Source organism: Aphelocoma coerulescens, chromosome 4 (genome assembly GCF_041296385.1).
Source record: "Aphelocoma coerulescens isolate FSJ_1873_10779 chromosome 4, UR_Acoe_1.0, whole genome shotgun sequence".
Lineage (NCBI taxonomy): Eukaryota > Metazoa > Chordata > Aves > Passeriformes > Corvidae > Aphelocoma > Aphelocoma coerulescens.
In genome coordinates this window covers 12,900,430-12,924,634 of record NC_091017.1, presented here as the reverse complement: position 1 = coordinate 12,924,634, position 24,205 = coordinate 12,900,430, and the positions used below count along the sequence as shown (strand labels likewise).

The window sequence follows — 24,205 nt, the reverse complement described above, 5'->3', positions numbered from 1 at the left end:
GAAGGTCAGCGGTCCATGGTGTGGGAAGGGAGAAGGGGTGTCCTGGCGCTGCTAGGAACCCTCAACGAGGACGGCGTTGTGAGGTGAACTGCAGCAACGCCAGTCGGGGTCACCGGGCCGAAGGATAGACAGCACGGAATGCGCTGGAGGACTAGTGCTAAGTAGGCTGGCGTTCTCGTGCCCTCGGTGCCATATGTGGGGACATGGAACCAGCCCCAGCCCACCCCGCAGCTCCCCGCGCCATTATCCTGAGGGGCGGGATCACCACCCCCCCGTGTCCCCCCTCGGCCACCGGGCCGCGCTCGGACACGCCCTCAGGGCGGGGCGAGGACGAGACCCCCTCCCCTGGGAGTATGGCGGAGGCGGGGCGTAGACCGCGCGCGCGCCTGCCTGGGGTATCGCGGCTGCGCCTCGCCCGCGCCTCGCCCGCGCCCGTCGCCGCCGCTATGGACAGCGACGAGGAGACGTTGGAGGAGATCGTGGAAGGTGCGTGTCCCGCGGCTTGGGGAGCGGGGCTCTCCGGCGCCGGGCGCTGCTGCAGGAGCTATGGGGACGCGGGGCGGTGGCGGCGGCCGGAGCTGGGCGCCCGGGGTCGGGCGGCAGCGCATGACATCAGCGGGCTTATGCAACGGACGGGCCGGGGCCGCGCACGTGGCGGAGTTTGTCCGGCGGCGGGGCCGGGGGGAGCCGGGGCCACGCTGGCGCCAGTACCGGGCGGGCGCTTTGGGTGCCTTCTGCCGCCGAGTGTTTCGGCCACAGCGGGGGGCTCCGCACCCCGGACGCGGGGATGGCGGCTGCTCAGCAGTTATTGTCAAAAATAACTCGTGACCGTGGTTTTCTGCCGCTGCTGTGCCCCCGTGCGGGCGGTGGCCTGCAGCCCGCACTCCCCGGGCGGTGCGGCCGGTGCCCGGTTCTTCCCCCGGCGGCTGAGGGACATGGGGATGCCCGTCCTTGGGGAGAGCCCAGGGACATACATGCAGTCACATACGTGCAAATGGTGAAGGGAAGAGAAAGAGTAACTCCAAAAAGATACTGTTGCCATATCTATGGGCATCAGAGCTGGAGCCATCCGTATGGGAGTGGGGCGGGCCACCTTATAGCTAATATACACCGTGTGTGTGCAGTTCACTTCTCATGTGTGGATAACTAACCCTTGTAGAGTTTTAAACCCAGAGGCAAATGCCCTCTGGAAGTGAATTGCTGATGGAAGCCTTAGCAGGCAGGGATGGAGCTCCCCAGCACGCTGTCGTCCCGTGAGGCGTCTGGGAGCAGGGAAACAAAGCACGGCATCTCTGTGGGAAAGCACCGGCTCCCCAAAGGTTCCTCTCAGAGAGACCGTGGTCCTGCCTGGAATAGCAATCTAAGCTGTTCAGCAGTTGGGACAGGGAGCAAGGAGGTATCTAAGATGCAGATAATGCCCACGTTCGCCGTGGGCCGTGAGTCTGCTGTGGCAGAAGGATTAGGCCTCAGACCGAGTTGCTCCGGAGAAGGTGTCTAGCACGGCAGCTTAGTCTGACCACAGATGCGAGCTGAACAGCTGCTGCTCGGAGCTGGATTTATTGTCTAGGTGTGTAGTGTCGGAGCAGAAAGAGAAGCTTTGTTGTGTAGAACATGGGTGTGATGGGAGCGAGGCTCTCCTATGAACGAGATGTGTCCTGTGCCTTAACAGATGTGGTTTTCCGCTGCCTTTCTTCCCCACTCCTCAGATGTGTGGATTGCAGTTGTCTGGGGCAAGGAGTCATAGTTTTCATGCTCATATCACAGATAAAAGTGTTCTGCTGTATCCTGGATTTGTTTGGCATTTCCATGGGCTAAGGAAACAATTTTTTAAAACATCTTTTATTCAGCAGTGTATATGAATATGTGTGTTTTTCTGAGCAAGACAGAAGGAAGGTGCTCTTTGGGGCTGAATAGGGTTTTGCACTTACCCAAAGGAAGTTAGAAATATCATAGAAATCATCACTTTTATTTTTTATTTTTGTAGGGAGGAGTTTGATTTATTGTTGTTATCTCACAAACATCCATCTGGCGTCTTTGTGGACAGAATCTTTTACTGATGATGTATGTCATCTGTTAAGTAGTAGTGATACTGACAGTAAAGGGCTTTTATTTTTGATTTGTGTACATCAGTGGTTTCAGTAAGTGATGCCATTGTGAACTAGCCCCTATTAGGGTAATTCCTTTCCTTGGAAAGTTCATTTTTTGAGCTTAAGAGGAAATCTTGGGAGACCCTTAATGAAGCAACAAAAGTGAGGTTTTACAAAATATGGTTAGATGGTTTGGGTTTTATTTTTCAGAAATGGAGGAGAGTGGTGAGAAAGGAAAGTGGAACACACTCCCCATGAAATGATGAGGATTTTTTCCATTGACTTAATCAGAATTACAATTTACAATTCTAAAACAGAATTAAAGCTGAATGCCTCAGCCATACAGAAAAAAAGTTGTATTTATGTTATGAAACTTGAAATTGCTTTCTTTCCCCATATTGTTGACTAAGAGAGACCGTGTTTCTTGTTTTGTTGCAGTAGTGGGGGGATGGTTCCATTTTTTTTTTAATAAGGGGAAACTTCTAGCACATTAGAATAATTGGATTCTTTGTATTGTGGCTGAGCTTAAGACCCTGTATATACGCCATTGGATCAAAGTTGACCATTTTAATCTCTGAGGTAGTCTGTATCCTGCTGGGCAGAAGTCCTGACATGTTCTGCGTACAAGCATGGCAGCTTTTGTGTTGGGCTTTGCATTCCAGCAAAATCTTGACAAAGCTGAATAGTCACAGAGAACAAAGTTGCAAAGGTTTTTTGTTGTTACTGCTTTGGGTATTTTTTTTTTAATGTTACGATGTACCAGTATTATCAGTGTATTTTTAAAATCCAAGTGTTTTATAAAAGTTTTGCCGCTGTAGTGAGGGGGAACCTGGTACTGTATTGTTTAGGGTTTGTTAACTTACAGCACTGTACCCTTCCTATATTGATAAAACTTTTAATTAAAAAGACTTTTAATTAGAACTGTAAATGTTGACAGAGTTTTTGGTCTAAAAGAGATGTCCACATCAGAAATGTTACTGATCTTTTCGTTAAATTGGTCATTAATTCATTGGTAATTAATAATTAATAATTAATTATTACCATTAATTATTAACCACCATTAATAATAAGTGGTTCAATGTAGCTAAAACTTGTCCTTTCTACAAAAATGGGTGTCCTGACAGAATGGGAGGGAAAAAAGCCTTTCTTCTCTTTGGAACAAACAGCTTCTGTTTAAAGGGTTCCTCCTCAAAATGATTAAAAGCCTTTTGTGATAGAGATTTTTTCCTTCCACCTTTTGCTCTCTCTTTTTACTCTTATTTTCTCTCACTTTGTACTGATAAGCAGTGCCTTGATGGGTTTTACTGATTTCTTAAGCTTTTAACTGTTTTCAATCTCATTTGGGCTAGGGACTTGAAGTGAGAGCACAGTCATGTGCAGGTGCAAGAGAAACTGTGGAGCATGCAAGGGAAGGGTGAGGGAGGGAATCCTGGCTCTTGGATGAGTTCAGATTCTTCACTGTTATTTTCTCCTGTACACCTTTCTAGGTGCATTTCCATACTCAGTGAAATCTGGCACAGCTTGTTCCCTCTCTGGGCACAGGACTCAAGATCTGGTAGTACTGAAGTGCCTCTTGTTGCCTGCATCAGCCTGGGCTGTAGTTCAGTCCCACTCACACTGAAGTTTGTTTCTGCCTTTCCATATGTGTGATGAACCTTTTCAGTTTAGGGCAAATTTGGTCAGGGAAGAGCTTGACTCAAAGCCTGAAGAAGTGGATGCATATATTGTCACTGATCTCTAATAGGCTGTGTATGCATCACCAGGGAACTGGGGGAATCAGAGGTAATGTTTTAGTTAGAAGCATGGAAGAACATAAATATAGGTTAGCTGGTTCTTATTTGACAGTTTTCATGCAAAATTTATATGTGGTAAAATGTCAGTGTGGGAACACCTGCCCAGGTGTGTCCCTGTGCTGAGAGCAGCCCTGCTGAGCTCTGCAGCCAGAGCTCACACAGCTAAACCAGGAAATAACCATCATTTAAAACACTTCTCTGTCATTTTCCTTTGGCTTTGAAGAGGCAGTTAGAGATGCAATAGGAGCCTTCTTATGCTTTAACTTAGTAGAATTGACCAGTTATATTCAGTAAAACCATGCAGGTGAGGATCCAAGTGTGTTGTCTCTGCTTTCTCCTGTGCAACCAGCTATAATAGGGAAAACTGTATCAGCTACGGGTGGGAGCAGGATATAAAGTTAACACATGGGAAAGGCACTGGAGAACAGCCTTTAAAATATTAAATACCAAGTTGACTGACATATTGCAGGGGCACAGCATTATGCATATTACATACTTTTATTTCTTTAAATTCCTGTGGATACGGCTGCAGGGTGGCACACCCACATTATCAGAAGGCATGTGTTTATCAAAAGAAAAAAATCAAACCTTTTGTTATCCTGTTCTCACCAATAAAGGCATGTTTTAGATAAAGATTATTATACTTTTGAAGATGTATATGAATACAAGCTAAAATAATATAAACCTTGTTTCTTTCAGAAACAAGTTTTGCTTATTATTCTCTTCTCTCTCCTGTCTCTCATCCCTTTTCTTTTATCCTTTTATTTTTATTTAAGCTATGTGTTACACAAGTACAAACTTCAGTTGTACAGAATCTCTGATCACCATTCCTAACAGCAATGATCTGAATTACTGTTTTGTACTAGGGAGCTACTACATTTCAAGCAGCTACATAATGAGAGCAGGTTTGAAATCTTGTATAATAATTTCTGTGTTCTGTTGCTCTTTGTTTGGATTTTATTTCAGGGCATCTAGATGACGATGGGCTGCCACATGGATTCTGTACAGTAACCTATTCATCGACAGACAGATTTGAAGGAAACTTTGTGCATGGAGAAAAGAATGGCCGGGGCAAATTCTTCTTTTTTGATGGAAGGTACATTCTGAGTCTGATTTTTCTTCTGAATTCTTCCTTCTGCTTGTAGAGATGCAAAACTAATCTATATTGATTGTTTGCTGCTGAGTTTCTGGATAAGATTTTTCATTAAAAACTGTAGCTGAAAAGTTTGCTGCTGCTGTAGCCATTCCTGTGGCAGCTTTGTATGTAATGAAGTGCCTGCAGTTGTTTCCTGGAGGGATAATGCAGTGGTGTGAGCTCTTTTAACACTGTAAAGTTATGAGCTGATCAGAAATCGTAAGAAATGGGAGGTGGTCAAAACTATTGAAAACCATGCTGACAATGACTTGGACATCAAAGTTCTTAACTGCAGGTGGAGCTCTTTGCCTTATAGAGCTACACAGAGAGTGCAACTGGCCCAGGAGCTCCCCTTGCCGGCCCTCACACACAGACATAGGACTTTGACAGAGAGGGTTGCCCTCTGCTTTGTTGAATTGTTTATCAGTTAATGGATTAAGTTAAATACAGGTTTGTTAGCAACTCTAGTTAATCCTCTTGTGGCCTGTTTTACTGTCAGAAAAGCCCCTATTATTTCCCCTCTTTTCACTGGGAATTGTGACAGTGAAATCAGGCTAGTCTGTGCCTATGCATGTGTTTTCTTCTCTGATGTTCATTATGAGCACCTTGTAAGTCTTCCCCCCACCACCACTGCAGCATTCCTGTCTGCAGTTGCTCAGAATTTCCTCCAAGGGAGCAGCAGATATATAAAATGACACAATTCTCCATGGTTTTGCAGCTGTTGGTCACACTATGAATAGCAGCTGTTAAACTGACAGTCATGCCGGGTCTACTCTCTTCCTGCTCAGCAAAATTCTGAGCAGGAGCAGAGGAATTGTGCTGTCTCAGTGAGTCAGCTCCTTGTCTGTACTTGCCTTTGCACTTGCTTCATACTGGGGATTGTGGGTTTTTTTCATGAGAAAGATAATATATTTATTCAGTTATGCAGAAAGTGATCAGGCTTCTAAGCTCGGATGAAGAAAAATCCTCTCTGTTGTTGGTAATGGCCTTATTAAATGTTCTCTGAGTAACTGAAAATCAGTACTGCCCAGCAGCTGACTTCTCTAAAATAGTTTTGGGTTTTTTAATGTTGTCAGACAGCGTGTTTATGGACACATGTACATAATGTTTCTGTGCTGGTGGATGGTCTCAGCAGAGTAGTTGCTGATTGTACAGTCAGAGGAACTGAGACGCTATTTTGTTTGTAGGGTTGTTCCTCCATGTAATCCAGGGTACAGGTGGTGTTTAGTGGGAAGAGTCAGGTTGCTGGTGAGTCTTTTCTGTACTGCTTAAGTGTTGCCAACTCTACTCTTTTTTCTTTTTTTTTCTTCATAACCCTTAAGAAACTGGAACAGTTGGCTACGGATGACTTCAGGAACTAGGAGAATGAAAATACGCAAAAATAGTCTGCAATGTGTTTTGGAAAATGGGATATTTTCATTAACTATTATATGTTTTAATTTAGCTAAAGGAGCCTTAACTGAGCAGTAACTAATTACGGAAGATGTCATTTATCTAGCTATGCCCAGCTAGCAAGACTAAGTTGCTTTCTGAAATGGATGGTTCAGGAATCATGATGTGCCATAAGCATGACCTGGCATAAAACAGGATGTGCTATTTCCATTAACTGTGCCATGGGCAAGGCTGAGTGCTCATGAAGATGAGCAATAAATATCCAAAATGTCTCAAAACAGCTCTCCCTTTGCAGAATCCTGTGCAGTAAGCTAGCTGGTTTCAGCACTCCTGGGTGTGTTACCCTTGCAGACTGCTGGGCAAAGGCTGGCAGCTGTACTGCTGTAGCTCTGTTGTTGGGGAGCAGCTGAGTCCTGTCAAATATAGGACTGGCTGCAGTGTAAGCATTCTCATTTTTTGAGTGTTGGGGAATAGGACTGGCTGCCTGGCTGCCTTGTTTGGTCAAGGAAATTTTTCCATTTGCTGGAATAGCTGCCCCCTGCCTGTTGATTATTTAAGGGAATGGAAACCTGGAATGAAATATCAGTTGGTTTTTTCCTCCCCATTCAAGAAAATACAACAAATTGCAGCATATTCTGTAAGAGAGAGAAGTTTCACCTCTGGCATACTCCCTATTTTGGATTGTGGACTTGAACTTTCCTTGGTGCTGGTGCTTCTGGAGTGCACTTTGCAGAACACTTTGCACTATAAAGGCAGGCATGATAGCTGTGCTTGGCACAGAGCTGCAGCTGCCCTTTCTCCTTAATTGGAAATTCCTATAAACTGACATCTCCCAGAACACAGTTGAAAACTGTTCTTTTTAGGGAAAAAGTTTTCAATGTTCCAATACAGAGGGAGCAAGAGATGAATGGAGCGGTCTCTGTCAATATTAACTGGAAGGATAATACCTGGAGTAAGTATTTTCCTCCCCAGTTCATATAGCTTGTTTAATTTTTAGGTAAGGAGTATCTTCAATCCCTTCTAGGCATAGTGGATAATGGGAAGATGGTACATCTGATAAATCTTGACTTTGGTAGAATTTATGTTGTCAGAAGTATGATCAACTGGGAAGCAAACCAGAGAAATACAGGCTAGCTCAGGGTTTGTATTAAAAATGTTTTGCTTATGGAAGACACAGAAGCTATTTGTTCCTCTTTGTGCTGGTCAAGTCTTAGTTGCAGTTATTGTGTCTGTCTGCAGACACCATACTTTGAGATCTTAAAAAGAGGAAAGGGGGGAGCAGGGTGGAAGTAATTCAGAAACTGTGAACAGCATAAAAATTTCAGAGAACATGACTTTTTAGGTGAGCTTGAAGGACAGAGACTTCTTTCTTAAGGTATCATCCTTTTGATTTCGTTAGATTAGGTGGATCTTTTGGACCCTGTTTGGAGCTTAATACAAAGAGAGAAAACATAGACGTTTGAGTTACAGTAAAAGAAAATATGTTCTTTCTAGGGCTGAAGCACTGTTGTAATTTAGCAATGTTTTAACTGCAACTGGTGCAATTAAAGGTAACAAGACAGGATTTTTGGTGTTTTTCATTACATAAACTGAGGGTGGCTGCTTCTTTTAAAGAGTAATCTTACATGTGGACGCTGTATGTGTTGTCACTACAATGGAATTCAAATCCAGTGATCTGTAATAAATTAGAGGGGAAAGTGGCATCATTTATAGTTAAGTAAGGACCCTGATTTCTGGTGGTTCCCTCATCCTTCCCTGTGCTGTAGTGCTGTAGCTATCTGTGCAGCTCTGTAGCAACTTGGATCAAGAAATCCATTTGACTGAAAAGTAAAATAGTTTTCCTGCCCCTTCTTAAAACAAGAAGTGCATCTGGTGTGCACTGAGGCTTTTACTGTAATGTATTTTCCCATGGAAACCTCATCCAGCTTGCCAGAGTTATGTAAAAACAGAGCATGAAGCAAGAAACAAGTGAATTCTGAACAAAACATTCCTTCCACAACTCTTGAAAATCTATTTTGTAAAACATGTAGAGTCTTGTGCTCACAAACATTGTTTGGGCTTATACCTTAGATGTCTGCATCTGAAAAAGAATTCTGCAGGGAAAATATGTGTATGCTGACAGCTGGCTGTTAGCTAAGTGTGCTGAAGTAAAAGCTAAACAGGTTGTGTTCCCTTATGCTAATTCTAACATGAGAAAGAAATATCTGAATAGACCCTCTTTTATGGTCATTCTAAAGGGTTTGCAAGACAAAACCAAAGTGAAAATTTTCTTTGTTTAAATCCAAGTGCAGCACTAGTTCTGTTTGACGGGCTGTGTTCCATTTTAAGAGAAATACATGAAAAATGACCGTTTTTAGCATGGTCTGTACAAATGGCTGCTAAGTGTATTGCTGGGGAGCTGACGCTGAACTGTGGCAGGTTGCAGTTCATGCCCTATCGTGGTTCATCTGTACAGCAGCTCAATTTCATCTCAGCAGAGACATGTCAGTAAAGGTCCACACATAGCATGTTGAAAATCCTAATGTGAGAGTAGCCTGCTTGAGCAAGAATTCGTTCTTTGACCAGGAGTGTCCATTTGATGACTATTCCAGCCTACAGAAAATTCCAAGCATGTGATTGAGATGAATGATGCTGTGTCCATGCAGCACACCCTGATGAAACAGTGCTGTAAGTTGTTTTCTCCCTTTGGAGCTCTGTAGAAAGAAGCTCCTGGTTTTCACCTTGGCGTTCTAGTGTGTTGAGGCTTTGGGTTCACCCCTGAGATGTCAACAGTTTTCCACTGCTGTTTTCTTTCTCTCTTCACCAGCACTCTAGAGGGGTACTACGTTGATGATGCCCTGCAAGGCCAGGGAATCTACACCTACGAGGATGGAGTGGTCCTTCATGGCACCTACGTGGATGGAGAACTGAATGGCCCAGCCCAGGAGTACGACAGTGATGGGCGACTGATATTCAAAGGGCAGTATAAAGATAACATCCGACATGGAGTCTGTTGGATTTATTACCTGGTAAACCTGACCTCCTGTTCTCCTTATTGTAGAATTAGGTACCTTTCTTTTCTCCCCAGCTGAAAAAAATACCCACCATGACCTAGCTATCCAAAAATCAGCACATAAAGATCTGTGCATTCTGATTTTGAATAATCCAATACAAAGTTAAAAGTTTTTGGTGTTGAATGTTTGCCTAGTAGATGAGATTCAGCGAGGCTGTAAGACGCCCTCCACAATTTTCATCTTCCAGGAAACCCAGCCCTTTGGAAGTGCATTTATATATAATGTGCATGTAATGTAAAAATAGGATGTATAATAATTTTTGCATTATCTCTTTGGGAAGGCTGGGCTAATGATTTTGCAACTTTGTAGTGCTGGCTGCAGGTGAGGAGCATGGAATCCATGCAAGTTATTGCAACCTGCTGCTCTTATTAAAGTAGGAGGAGAGACTGTCTCCATTTCTGCAGGCTATGTTGTGAAGTCTGGTTTTGCCCAACACATCAGATGTAACTGGTGTGAGAGCTGTGCCTCTGAGTGGAGTTGTGGACCAGTGATTTGCTAATTAAGCAAGTCAGTATTTTATCTTTTTTAATTTATATGTTGTTTTACAACCATGCTAGTTAAGGCAATGACTGTTGTACTAGTTTTTAGGGAGTTTTTGATGCAAATTTTTTAAAAATATCATTCCTATTCAGCCTTACACAGCGGAGTTGAACCTTTCAATCTTACCTTGTGCCAACAAGGGGGTAACATCTGCATGTAATTAGGCTGCTGGTCAAAACCCAGTCTAATTCTGTGCTACATATGGCACAAACTTAAGTTGCAGGTTGATTACTAAATGCTTACCATTACTGGCTGTTCATTTTATTTACAGACTTTCACTGTTGCCATTAAGCATGTATTAGGATCAACAAATGCTTGGTGTATGCTGCCAAAAGTTTTTCAGTCCTAGTGTATAAAATATACACTGCTGACCCTTCACTTCATGTGTTCCTGCTTCATCTTCCAGCTGACAAAGTGTTGCTGTACATTTTGGAAATGTGGATAATTAGAGGTTGTTTATCATTATCATCTTGCCAGACTAAAGGATGCAACGTGTTCCAGAAAAACTCCTTTCCATGGAACCGATTGTTTCCTCATGACTCTGTGCAGGATGCTATGTGCACAATTTTTTCCCCAGACTTAAGCTTCACTGTTCCCTATTACAGCATGCTTGAAACTCTTTCATCCTTGGAGTTGAACAAAATGGTGTCACTTTGAAATAGAGCCTGTGCACAGTGGTTTTGATATAAGTCAGTTTGTTTCCACATCATACCTGCTGGTCTTGCTCCAGGGTGTTATTTGGAGATGCTTCCTTGTCTTTTTTGAAATAAATACCTGAAGTGGTGTCTCAGTTTGAAAGACAGGTGTCTGCCAAGGAAGGCAGGAACCTCCCTTGGAATGGACAATATTCTTCTCTCCAAATTATTGTAACTTTGAAATTACGGGGCTTTCAGGCACAGATATGGGAAAAGGAATAACAGTTCTTTACTACTTTGTACATGTATAACAAGACAAACAAACAGCAGCAGCAGCAAGCAGAACCAGAAGCCAGTGCCAGCCTCTCTCGGCCGCGGGCCCTTTCCCCTCGGTGCAGTTCCGCTCACAGCCGGCAGGGGCGCTGGTGGCTCCCGGCCGGGCAGGGCGGCTGCGATGATTCCCCCGCGCCTGCAGGGGGCGCTGTGGCGCGAGTTCAGCTGCATCTCCTTCACGTGGTAATGGCGGGCGGGCTGGATGGTGAAAACGGGCTGCAGCAGGAAGCCTCGGAGTGGTGGCCAGGACGGCAGGGACAAGCAGATGCCGGAGTAGTAAATGAAAGTAGCAGGAGTTGCAGGGTGTCCTGGCAGGCAGGGGGTGCAGGGCTACAGTGTAGTGAAAAAACCCGGAGCCGTGGCAGAGAAGCAGCAGGGCTGGGCAGCAGCAGCCGGGCTGCCAAACACGGCCGGGAGAAGCTCCCTCGGAGGTGCTTGGGGCTCCGGGTCCCAGGGTTTCCCCTGAGGCACCCCAGTAGATTGTGAGGGGCCTTTCTAGTGAGGTAGGGTGTTAATAAGGTCCCAGTGCAATGTCCGCTCTTAGGAGCAGAGCTTCACTCACGGTAGGAGAATACAACAGGAGACAAAGCCTTGCAGTGGTGGCGAATTCTCCCCACAGTGACCACAGCCTGTCTTCTCTCCGATGCTGACAGCGAGAGAGAGCGAGACAGAGGAAACAAGCCCAGCCCCCGTCCCCCCCCCCCACCCGGCCAGAATCTCGCGGTATCTTTGCCCTTCCCAAGAGAAACCCCCACCAAGGTAAAAGAGAGTAGCCAGCTACACCCTTCCCCCTCCTCCCAGCCACATCTTTTGTTCTCTTAAGTATCGGTAGTTACTGTTTCTTAGCAACAGATGGGACAAAATTCAATGAGAGAAAGAAACAAAAGGAAAAATCCTAAACCCCAACAAGTGATTAGACCTGTGCTAATGTGTGCATCTCATTCTGCAGTTCTGGAAATAGACCTAACCCGAGCTGCAGGCAAATCACGGATGGCAAAGCCCAGGGCTGAAATGTGTAAACCTTGGAGAGGAAAAGCGTTGCTGTTGTCAGGAAAATCCACAAACGCCAGAGGTTTATGTCCATAAAGGAGACAGAGGAGTCCTGTAACTTTATTCGAATAAAGGGAGAGAGTCCACTGGACACGCACCCGCGGGTTTTCTCTCTCAAGGTTTTGGGGCGCAGCCTCCTTTTATCCTAAACTCCCAGTCGCATGTTGGCCCTCTTCCTTTCCCCACTGGCTGAGGTACTAGGAAGGTACAGCCTTCCTGAACCGCCTACCCCATATCCCCCCTTGAACCTACTGTTTTACCCGAAAGTTCAGAAGCTCAAGCTTGTGCAGACCCTTGTCTATTTCAGGAGTCAAACTGTCCAGCCCCATAACGAACCTGCTGCCCAAAGTCAGTAGAGGCTTTAAGACCCATTTCAAAGACGATAACACCCATCAAATTGTTTGTAAAGACGTTAGCACACATCTTTCCTTTCACTGTTGATGCTTTCCACAAACAGTTGTTCTCGCTGAGCCCCACCTGATACTAGGGGTCATTCTAGGACAGAGAAACTCCAGGAATCATTTTTCCTTAAAAGGCTCAAGTCTTTAGAGGTTCCATGAATTAGCAAGGCAACGTTATTTTTTTTTTCCTCTAGCACAGTATCATTGTAATCATTGGACATCTATGTGGCTTTGGTCCTTGTTTTGCATACTGTACACATAAAACTTTCACCAAGTGAAACTGAATATTTGTCATCTGGAACAAAAGACCTTGGGTTTTGCCTATTTTAAACAGCATAGAAAATCAGTTTTATCCTAACTGGAATGACTTCATCCAGCTTCTTCGTGTGTCTGTTTCTCCCTCACTTTCATAATTTCGCATCTGAACTTACAGTTGCATTTTTAAAAAAATGGGGAAAACCCTTTTCATTTACTGACGATGTTGCCTAGAAAATAAAATAGATCTTCCCAACAACATTAGAGTGAATATAAAAGCAAACCTTTACTTGGAAGCTTTCAGGTACTCAATATGGTGAAAACTGCACGTGGTACAGTAATTCCACCATTTTTCTATGGTTTTTTGATTAGCATACCTATCATATATTGTCCAATTAAAAGGTTAGTTGATTAGGTAATAATTCCTGAGGCTCTGCCCCACTGGAAGCAGTCCAGAGGCTTCTTTGCCCCACTTTTGTTATGTCTGGTCCAGATTCTGGTTGGAAAACAGCATGTCTTTGTAGTTGGTACTCCTCTTGGAGTAAGACTAAAGAATATTTTAGGAATGTGTTTAGAAGGTTAGCTTATTGTTCCTAAATGTAGGGGAAAAGGATAAGAAAAGTACTAGAAGCTACAGCCATGCATTTGCAATCTACAAAGCTACAAATACATGAAAAATATAAAAAGCTGAAAATCTTAGGCATCAAGGATAGTAAAGTATTAACTAAATGCTTTGCCTTTTCTTTCTTGCCTGTGCTCTCAGGATGGAGGCAGCCTTGTGGGAGAAGTGAATGAAGAAGGGGAGATGACTGGAGAGAAAATAGCTTATGTGTATCCTGATGGAAAGACTGCATATTCTGGAAGGTTTATAGATGGAGAAATGATAGAAGCAAAACTGGCAACTCTGACAGCTGTGGAGGATGGGAAACCTCAATTTGAATTAGTACCAGGCAGTAAGTTCAGCTAACACAAACTTGTATTCCTGCTACCAGCCCTTTGCTGCAGACAGCTTGGTTCCTTTGATACTCCCCACTGCAGACTGGCTGTGATGACACAGGCTGTTAGTGAGGGGCCCTTTCTCCAAGTCACAACGTTGGGCAGAGAGGAACATGATCTTTGCCCTGGGAACAGATGGGAAGTGCCCCCTCCATGGTCCTGCCCAACTGCATTTCATTTCTCTCACTCCTGTGCTCATGGGCACAGTCCTGCTTGTCACACACCCCACTGCCCTCTGTGCCAGCTGGAAAACCTGCTCTGTTCACCCTGTTAATGGTGGCACAGATACAGGCACACCCACAGTTAGTGAAATAACTGCAAGAGGAGAGGGGGGGCCCTGATTTGGTTGTAGCTCTGTCAGCTGGGTTTGTGCAAGTCAGTGTTTGCACTGTGAATGTTCTGGCACCTGCATTGCTGGGCTGAGATTGGAATTAGTGAACCAAATTCAGTCATTGTGTAACAGTCTGATTCACCAGCACCCCTCAGCGTGTCTGGTCCTGCTGACAGAAAGTGGCTGTGAAGTGCATAGGAGCAGGGTGGTGCCTTCTCCAGTGGCTTGAACCTATAGTTCTGGCGTGGGTTTGTTGCTCTGAGGTGTATGTGATGTTTTGGAGGAGTGTGGGTTAAGCTGCAGTAACAAGCAGGGACTGTGCTAAAGAATTTATTGCTCTGCCAGCAAAAATTGTCTCACTTCCTATGAAATAGGCACATAAAGCTCAGTGAAAAGGTATTGACAAGCAAATGCATGTGAGTTTATTTTTTAAATTGCTCAGTTATGATGGCAAGTCAAAATTTATCTTAAAACTTTTTTTCTAAGATGATGCAGTTGTGCTTTGTAAATATGATGAAGTTACACTCTGGAGGAAGCTGCCTTCAGCCAGAGCAGATCCTGGACACCAGGGGCAAAGGCCTTTTATCACACTTCGTAGCATTCTGTTCTGTGGGGTTTTTTCCCCATCTTATTTCCACCTTCTTCTTAATCTATCTCCAAGATAGTCCTCTGTAAGAATATAATTAGAGCTGAACCACTGAGTTGCTTATTAATGGCAAGAAATAATTGACTGTAGCAAGGGTGCTTTCTGATTACTGAATGCTGTCTTCTGGCTGAAATCTCGTCAGGATTTGGACTAGAAAATATTTCGTATTTGCAGTAATCAAATTTTTGGGATTTTTTTGTTTGGTTTTTTTTAAATGAGCTATTGAATATATCCTTTTAAATTTTGCTTTACTTTTAAATTATATTTAGAGACACTCTTATTTTGAAAGATTGTCCAGTCATCCTCTACAAGTTGGTAATTTGAAGGACAAATGTATCACCTTTTTGTGTTAGTACTGTTACTCTAGAATGTTGAGGGGAAAAAATCAAGAAGCAGTATCTCAAGGCTTTTTACAGGTGCAGTTCTGTTTAATACTTTTTTTTGGAAGTGTAACATATATTCTTTACAGCCATTAAAATTAAATTTTTGAATATCTGGATTAAGTTAAGGATTGCATACTCTCAGTATTGCCAATTAGTTTATTTCCTTCATTGATTTCTTGGTTTTTTTAGGCCCAGCATACAGTTTTGACAAATCTACTTCATCCTGCATTTCTACAAATGCCCTTCTTCCTGATCCTTATGAATCAGAGAGGTAGGCTTTTTTTTTTCTTCTCCGCATATTTCTTTACTGGTACATATTTAGGGCCTAATTTTGCAAACCTTTTCTCATCCAAAACTTAAAAGATGTGGAAGGGTGTGTAAAATGGAAGCCCTGCTCTGTGTGTACCTCAACCATAGGCTCTTTCTGATACTCTGAAATATCTAAATAAGTGATTAGTAAGACTTGCTTTAATTTCTATCGAGTACTTGAAGATGTGGTGCTTCACCTTGAGAACTCTTGCTCCTCAGTGCATGTACATACCAGCAACCCCAGCTTGGTGGGGACTTCTGGGGTTCTGATATGTTATTGAGGGTGTTCCTGAATTGAAGCCATCATTGTGCAGTAATAGTAGATTGGCACTTTAAAAAAAAATTAAATTTTCCAAATCAGCCCGAGCTTCCCACCAAATCTCAGTCTTGGCAAAATAGAACATGTGGAAGAGAGGAAGGGAAGGAGTTCCATATAGATGATGGTGATGGTGATGATGATGATGATGATGATGACGATGATGAGAAGAAGTTTTGTTGTTAATGTTATTAGGTTTATTATTAGCTTTATTGTTATACTGAAGTATTAGGGTTTATTCCAGTAGCATTGTACTTCTTGAAAATTAAAACTGCACCCACTCGCTAATTCTATGCCCTGTTCCTCTTGCAGGGTGTATGTGGATGTCTCTCTCATTTCCAGTGCTGGAGAAGGATTGTTTTCAAAAATAGCAGCAGAAGCCAGTACAGTGATGTCCTTCTATAATGGAGTGCGAATTACACACCAGGAGGTAAAGAAGAGAAAAAAGTCAGTCTGAATTTTCATTGTGCCTTCTGAAATTTTCTTTTCATAGTAGGATCTTACTCCCACCACCTTCCCACCCTTGATTTAACACAATGGAGTTTAATTGAAAGAAAGTGCATGCTCACCTATGTACAAATTTTTAAAAGTGTGGGTTGGTTTTTTTTGAATTACATAGACCCATGAAAAGCTTTATTTGCATGTGTTTTGAATGTTGGCTTTCAAACTGCTGACAAAGTTGACCCCTCCACACAGACACTGGATTTTTGCCTTGCAAACTAGGTAGACAGCAGAGACTGGGCCCTCAATGGAAATACAATATCCCTCGATGATGAAACAGTCATAGATGTGCCAGAGCCCTACAACCACGCTGCCAAGTACTGTGCCTCACTGGGGCATAAGGCCAACCATTCCTTCACTCCTAATTGCACCTATGACCCGTAAGTACAGTCCTGTGTTTTGGGGCAGAAGCTGCAGCCCAGCTGTCTGTGCTCACATGGGGGCCCTGGGCAGCTGGTTGAGGAGCAGTGGTGGGCTGAGAGTAAAGAGTTTAGGCACTGAAGGAGTTTCTGCTCACCTAGGCTGAGTTGGAAATGGGCTGGCATTATGGGTGCTTGATGTCTATTGGGACTTACACCATGGAGTATCTTGAAGTCTGCACTTGTTAGTTTTGTCATGAATTTTGAGTTGCTCCTTGATTGTAAAATGCATAATCACAGCTCTCTAAATCCTAGCTTGGCTAAAACTGTCCTATATTTGCTGAACTACCAGTGCTTTGATAAATCAGTATTTCTTACTCTTATTCTTAAGTCTTTATGAGGTTGACTGAAGTCTGCTAATTTGATATCAGATTATGCAATATTGCTCTGAAGTGAGTGAATTCTGAAACTGTAAAAGGGACTGGCAGAGTATGTGAATTGACAGCTGGGCCTAGCAAAGGTGTTTTTTTCCTAGGTTTGTTCATCCTCGTTTTGGGCCCATCAAGTGTATCCGTACCATCAGGGCTGTGGAGAAGGATGAGGAATTGACAGTGGCTTATGGGTACGATCACAACCCTGTGGGGCGGAATGGGCCAGAAGCACCGGAGTGGTACCAGCTGGAACTGAAAGCTTTCCAGGCTGCTCAGCAAAAGTGACATGGGAGCGCTTTCTCCATTCAGCAAACTGAAACAGAAACTTGGATCTATGCACTACCTTTATACTGAAAACTGGACAGCCAGGGATTGTTCATGCTGTTGCATCATAACTTCGCATTCTGTGTTAAGAGATAAGTTTCTTGCATACTAACTAGGTTGACTGTGTTACTCATAGCAGATTTAAAAATTAGCTAGCATTGCACCAGTCTTATCTGAAGAAATTATTTAATATTCTATACAAGGTGTGGTATTCTTTGGTAGCTTCTGCTTTTGCACCATATGCAAAGATGCCAAAAGACTAGAAAGAAACTAAAATGGGTATATCATTCACTTTTAGTCAGCAGACTTAGTGTTGCTCTCTCTCTGCCTAGGCATTATTGTGCAACTGCATTTTGCATATATGCCACTTGTGATGATAACAGTAATATTTTGATATTCTCTAATAGTAGCATAATTTTGCCTTTTTAAACCTTTGATCTGAATCTTGCAATAGAGCAGTTTATTTATTAGCATATAGGAGGCTGGATTTTAACTCCCCTCTCCTCTTGTCTGTTGTTCTTTCTACAAATCCTCTTTTGGAGGAGAAAATCCTTTCTAACTAGTGGAAAGGCTTATGTGTGTATGTGAGAGTGCTGTGTGTTGGTCTCTGTGGCTCTCTAAATAGTATAGCAACAAGTCTAAACCTAATATTTATTTAGCCTTTACGGCTGGCTTATTTAATTTAATTTATTAGTATGACATGCAAATGAAGCTGTTCTTTGCATGAAGATTTTGTGAAAAGGAGAAAACAGACTTGCTGTTGAAAGACTTTCAGAAGTATGTGTTCTGGAAGGCAAGCACATTACTTGCATCAGTGTCCATGAGTTGGTTTGTGTATTTCACCTGTTCAAGTGGCCAGTTCTCAGGGCAAAAGATGCTTGGATCTCCCATGGATTCTCTGAAAGGAGGTGCATGTATTTGGGGGCAGACTGTAGTGCTTGGTGAAGGAGAGCTGTATCTTATCTGTGTGTTCGCTTGACAAGACAACATAGCCTTATAGCCATCTTTTAGTAGTTCTGGTTTAAGACACAGTGAACTAATATAGTTTCAGGTATCAAAATAAGATATTTTTTTTAAAAGAAAAGATATTAAAGGATTGTTTTTGAAGGACAAACAATGAATGTAAAAACATCACTTGATGCTCATATTTAGCAACAGCAATCAATCCATAGCTTTGTTGCAGCCAACAGTGGGGGCTTGTGAATATTCATCTGCAGGGCTATGTTCTGGGGTTTTTCAGGGGTAGGAAAATTGTCGTGCAGTTTTTCAGATACTGTACTGGTCTTGCCTAATGCTGTATAAGAGACAAATAATGTATTGTCTTGGTCTGGATACTGGAGCCTTTCTGTGACTCTGATGTTCTCTTTTGGGTTTAGCAGCTTAGGAGAAACTGATGCATTTCTTTAAATGTTTGTAGTTTTAAAAAGTTTGTATATATGTAACATAAATTATTTGGGAATAAGACTTACCTTTCTATTGCAGCACATTTTGGTTGCTTGCTTGAACTGTTGGAGGTGTCTGGCTGTCTGGGGAGCTGGGCAGGGAGAATGTTTGGTAACTGCGGGTGGAAGGATGAGGTTGCTGTTTATGTTCAGTCTGAGAATCCCTGCTCTGGTACCTGAGGAAAGTTAGGAATTAATCATAAGAACCTAGGGTTCTAAGCTGGGCCTCTGTTTAATCCCTGTGGCTGCTCATAAACATTTTCCATCACCTCACCATTTCAGTTTACATGGAAGTGCATGCGCTGGGACAGGGAACAAGCAGGCTCAGGGTATTGTGACACTCCTTCAGCAGTGCACAGTCACACTGCACGTGAGCGGTGACACCTCCCATCTCGTTGTGCTGGACACTCAGGTTGCAGCTCTGCGTCTCATCCAAGTCAGAGGTGACAGCTCAGGGACTAACCTGAGTGTGCAGAGACACATCTAACCTCACAGGTGAGAGAAAGTTGGCAAAGGTCAGTCAGCTGCTCAGCTTCAGTAAATGATTCTCAAAAAGAAATATGCATGACTTCATCTTTCCCTACTTGCCCATGGGTAGGTCATCAGCCACTTGCAGGAAAGCCTCTGGTAGGGAGCTATCATGTGCATCTTGGGGATTATTCTGCCAGGATCATGAAGTTTGCAAAGTTGAGGCTTGAGTTTAGGTGCAGGGAAGAGAAGAAGGAAGATATGACTGAACCCTGCTGGGAATGGATGGTACCTCCTTCCACAGTCTTGATGACCTGCTTTGGACTGCTGGCCTATCTGTGCTCGCTGGGGAATTGTGCTTAAAATGTTCTGATCTCTAGAGCTCCTTTGCCTTCATTCCTGATCAGTCTCTGATTCCTCTGCTAATGTCCTCTTTGTGTGGAGTTGCTTATGTTTTAATAGATTTGTCAGTCTTCATACTGCCTGATTTTGAGATAAATAGACTATAGGTGCTCTTTGTGCATCAGGCTTGAAGACTGTATCCTAAAATAGGGAAATTCTAGGAAAGAGGGGCACTGAAGTATCCTGTGTCTTCACAAAAAATTTGGTGAGAGTCAAGCAGATTCTTTTGTACATGTGTGTAGCCTGGCAGGTAGCGTGCCACAGCTGTGGCTGTTGTCTCTGTTAGCTCTGCTGTCCTTCTCAGCTCTGTAAAATCTGTTGGTCCTTCTATAGCGCCCTTCTTCAGCGACCAACCTTCTATAAAAGTTGTTATTATGGAGCTGCTTTGGCTTGATTCAGGACCAAGCCTGTTAACTCTTCTTTTGTTTTCTCTCTCTTCCTGGTCTGTTAGAGTGGAAATGTCTGGGATGGCTTTTGCCACTGTGTGGTGAAAGGGCTCAGTGTGTCTGTCCTTCAGAGGTGTGCGTTGGCAGCCACTGGTGCAAACCCAGAACAGAACTCCAAATAATGCCTTAACTTGGTCAGTGTGTTGCAGCCCAGTTTCTGGGGCTCACTAGAGGGCAAGACCAGCTTCACAGAGCTCCTCAATGGTAGTGTGATGACATATCCATAGACACGAGACCCACACCCAACCACGGTTTTCATTTGGGGCAGAGGAAGCATCACCTTGCACAGCAATCTTCTCGGGTCTGTGGGATACATCTGACTACTGGTGAATATGCAATAAGTAAAGAAGCTCCACTTAGAGTTTGCCCAAAGACCTTTCCTGTTGGCACACAAGCCGGGAGGAGAGCTGATGCCTGTCAGCTGAGCCTGGGTTTGCAGCTGGCTCTTGGGATACCCATTGTGACTAAAGAATAGCATAGAAGAACCTGGAATTGCTGTGTTTTTCAGGTACAGATCAGTTCCCAACATCTGCCTTTGGTCTGCAGTGCTGCACGTGGCTTCTCTGTGATGGGAGGTTTACTTGAGCTCCTCTATGAGAAGCCTGTATCACCCTATATTAGAGGCTGCTGATTGTCTCTTTAAAAAAAACCAAAAAAATCTGGAGTGGGTCTTCCTGCAGTGGCAGCACAGGGTTTTGTCACCAAAAATACAGAAACTTTGTTTCCTGAAGAAGTGGGTACTCTTTGAGACATGAGAGCCAGAAAAGTTGCAGCTGGGAGCTGCCTGCTGCTGGGGTCATTCCTCTGAAAAAGAAGGAAAAGGAAAAGGGCTTAGGCTGTGGAGGGGGTGTCTGAAGTTGAGTCTTGTGCTATAACTTTACTTTTGGGGATCCTGATTTTCTTTTAAAAAATCTGAAAATGCTTTTTTTCCTTTTTTTTTTTGAAACTAATTATAAAAACTTACCCTACATAAATACCTGTAAATCTTGACTGCAGAAAAAGTCAAAGGAAATACATGGAAATGGCTTTTCAGCAGTAAAATCTGTGAGAGCTTTTTGATTTTTTACACAGTTGCCACGATACCTGTTAGGATGGCTCATGCTTTTAATCAGGTGGAGCTCCTAGGGGAGGTTTTGGGAACTTCGGGAGGCCATGGTGTGAGGCTGTGTGTTTTGGGAGCAACTAGGCAGGCTTCTCCTTGGCACAGCCTTTCCAGATGCAGCGGTATTGCACACACATGGCAGTGGGTTCTTTCCTGGGGCTCTCGTAGCATGTTGTTGGTGTGGAAGCAAGAGCTCTGTCAGGGATTTCTCACCCTCCCCCAGGCACTGGAGGAGCAGAGTAGCAAACATATCCCATCTGGCAAGAGAAACTGGGAAATTATGGAAATTGCACTTTTTTGTTTCCTTCCCAGCTGTCTGCCCTTGTCCTTCAGTCAAACCAGTACTCAACCACTTGGGTTGTGCCAGGGGTGCAACGGTGTTGCTTCTGTCCCAGAGACCTCTGTGGTATTGTGTCCTTTCACTCAATTTGATGGTCTTCAGGAAAACGGTCCCGTTGCATGAGGTAACATTACACAGAGCCGGGTATCTACTGCTTTGTTCTCCTGTGGCCCAGCAGACTTGCTGGAGCTGTGGGTGCCTGAGGAATTCACCTCCGAGCACTTAAAAAAACCAAATTGCTTTGGAAACAATGTTACTGAAGTGTCTCCTTACATGCTGGGGTGCTGCATGTAGATGCCTGTTCTTCACTTCCACTGCACTGCTGTGTGCCAAGAGCATCCGAGGAAGGAAAGCAGGCATGGGAGCAGCTTCACCTGCAAGTGGAAATGGGCTTCATCTGCAGTGAACTTGTTCCTTTTGCTTCATGTACTGGAAACTTGAGAACTATGTTTTTGGACAAAGAATTTCTAAGCAGTCTTATAAGGGATTTTTTATTAAAGAAAAAAAAAGGTGCAAGATTGAGTGCATGTGTACTTGCCCCCAGATCAAAGGTTTTGAACACTAAGGTCACTCTCTCTTGAATAGACCCTCCTCTGTCTTCGGGCAATGGAACTTCCTGCCCTTTTTCTCTTTACCATTTTACTGTAACTCTGGTTTTTTCCCCTGGGAGAAGTATCTGTACAAAAACTATAAGCAATTAAATGTTCAAGCCATAAAATCACGAGTGTGGGAAGACCCGCTTCACAAGTTTTAACATTTGTATGTAAAATCATGTTTGTATGAAATATTTTCATGGTAGAATGAATATTTGAACAAAAAAGATAGTAAGATCTAAACCAGATTTAAAGGGATGTCTTTTTGTAAGATGCAAGTATAATTGAATACCAGTAAGTAGTTGTTTGTTTGTTTTTTTTAAGGGGAGATGCAACAAATGATCCTTACAGATGGTCATTTCTGCTATTGGGGGAAGTATTTATGCAGCATTACCTGCAGTTGCCATAAATACTTGCAATAGCAAGGCTAGTCACATCTTCAAGACGTACATCTCAGCTTGTCCCTTCATGATATCATACAAACGACTCATCCCTCCTTTCTGCAGATTCCCTTCTAGAAAACTTTTCCTACTGTAGCTGTAACAAATTTAACTCTGAGCTAAGATCCAGACTAAAATTGTGTATTAGTTAACAGTTTCTGCTGGGCCTTCTACTATTTTAATAATCTTTAGCCCATAATTACTGTGTGTCTCTGTTCTGAAGAACTAAGTGCTAAAGAATATTCTTTGGGGTAAGCTTATACATGTGTTAACAGTTAACCCCAGAGTATCTAACTTGTATACAGTACTTGATAGGTGTTTTATGACATTTGTACTCAAACTATGAGCCTTACTGAACATCTGTAAGTTTATTCATGACTTTTAAAAAACAGATAACTCTAAGAAAGATGTTTATGTGAATGATGATTGCCCTTCCTTTGATGTTATGAATGAGGTTTTTATAGTGTGTTTGGGTGTATGTGCAAGGAAGCAAGAAAAGTGTTTCTGGAGAAAAGCAGACTTGACAAACATTTGTAATAAGTGAATTTTAAAGATTGCTTTAATTGCGCTATGAAGGCAATGCAAAAATAAAATATTCAAAAGAAAACAATTGTCTCTCCTTATTATTTGTGTGTCACAGTTTTGGGCATCCTCTGACCTCTCCCCCTTCCTTGTGTCCTGTGTGATCAGTTTTTGCTGATGCACAGGAGCAGGATTTCACACAGTTAACACATTATGTAAATAGTGAATGAATACCTGACACCACTTGTTTTTTTCTGGCACCTCCACTGCTTTTCTTGCTCTTCTTTTTCAATGCACATATCATGGCCTTCAGTTATGTTGTGGTATCAAAGAACATCCCACCCAAAGTATTATTAACTGTTGTTTTAAAGTGTGGTATATTTTCCTCTAAGGCAGTGGGAAAGTGCAGCAGGGGTGCCCAGGCAGGTAACTTATTCCTCTGTCTCCTAATTCCATGTACACACCCTGCTGGGTGAGTGGTGAGGAAGGGGGCAGCGCTTTCAGTGCCTGCCCTGCCTTCTGCTCCTCTGTGGTCACAATTGCTGAGGTAACTGAGCGTCTCCTGCCTGTGCTGGGTGTAGGTGTGCAAAGACTGTGTCCTCCCCTCTCTGCAAGGATGCAGAAACGACATCTGTCTTTGTGTCCTCTATGAACAGTTCCCACCCAGCCCGGTCAGCTCGGGACACAGGAGGCTGCGGGGGCCAGCCTCTGATATCGGAGGGATCAGAGGTCTGGCTCGTGGGTCCTTCCAAGGGACCGCGGCGATGAAAGCAGACGGGGGAGGAAAGCGGGCAGGCTCAGAGTTGGGTTAAATCCAGAAAGTTTATTGGCCCTCCGAACGAGGGGGCTTCAACCACCAGGGGATGCCCAACCCGGAGCACCTGCAAATCTCGTGCAAGGCATTTTAGAGGAGGAGGGGGGGCATGGCGGGGGTACAGAACAACCAACCAGGGAAGGGAAGGGTGTGGCAAACAGAACGAGGGACACGTAAGGGAACCAACTGTAACGGGGGAAGGGAGGGACTTCTTTCCCAGGACCAATCACCTGGCCCCCTGGCTAGAACTTTCCAGAAGCCTGGGAAGGGTGCCAGAGTGACAGACAGGGTCCTGGGAGGAGACAAAACTGTCATATAGGGTGATTTTAATAAAACAGGGGGGGCGCCAACTGGGGTACACCAAAC

General features: G+C 43.7%; 1 protein-coding gene across 1 annotated transcript; it reads left to right on the top strand.

The window, feature by feature from the left end:
• Positions 1-360: 360 nt before the first annotated feature.
• SETD7 (SET domain containing 7, histone lysine methyltransferase) lies at positions 361-22,586 on the top strand. The gene is made up of 8 exons (XM_069012696.1): positions 361-486; positions 4,847-4,976; positions 9,214-9,415; positions 13,438-13,627; positions 15,220-15,301; positions 15,968-16,085; positions 16,379-16,536; positions 17,051-22,586. Exons 1-8 carry the CDS (start codon positions 447-449, stop codon positions 17,229-17,231), a joined length of 1,101 nt encoding a protein of 366 aa, XP_068868797.1. The 5' UTR covers positions 361-446; the 3' UTR covers positions 17,232-22,586.
• Positions 22,587-24,205: the final 1,619 nt, after the last annotated feature.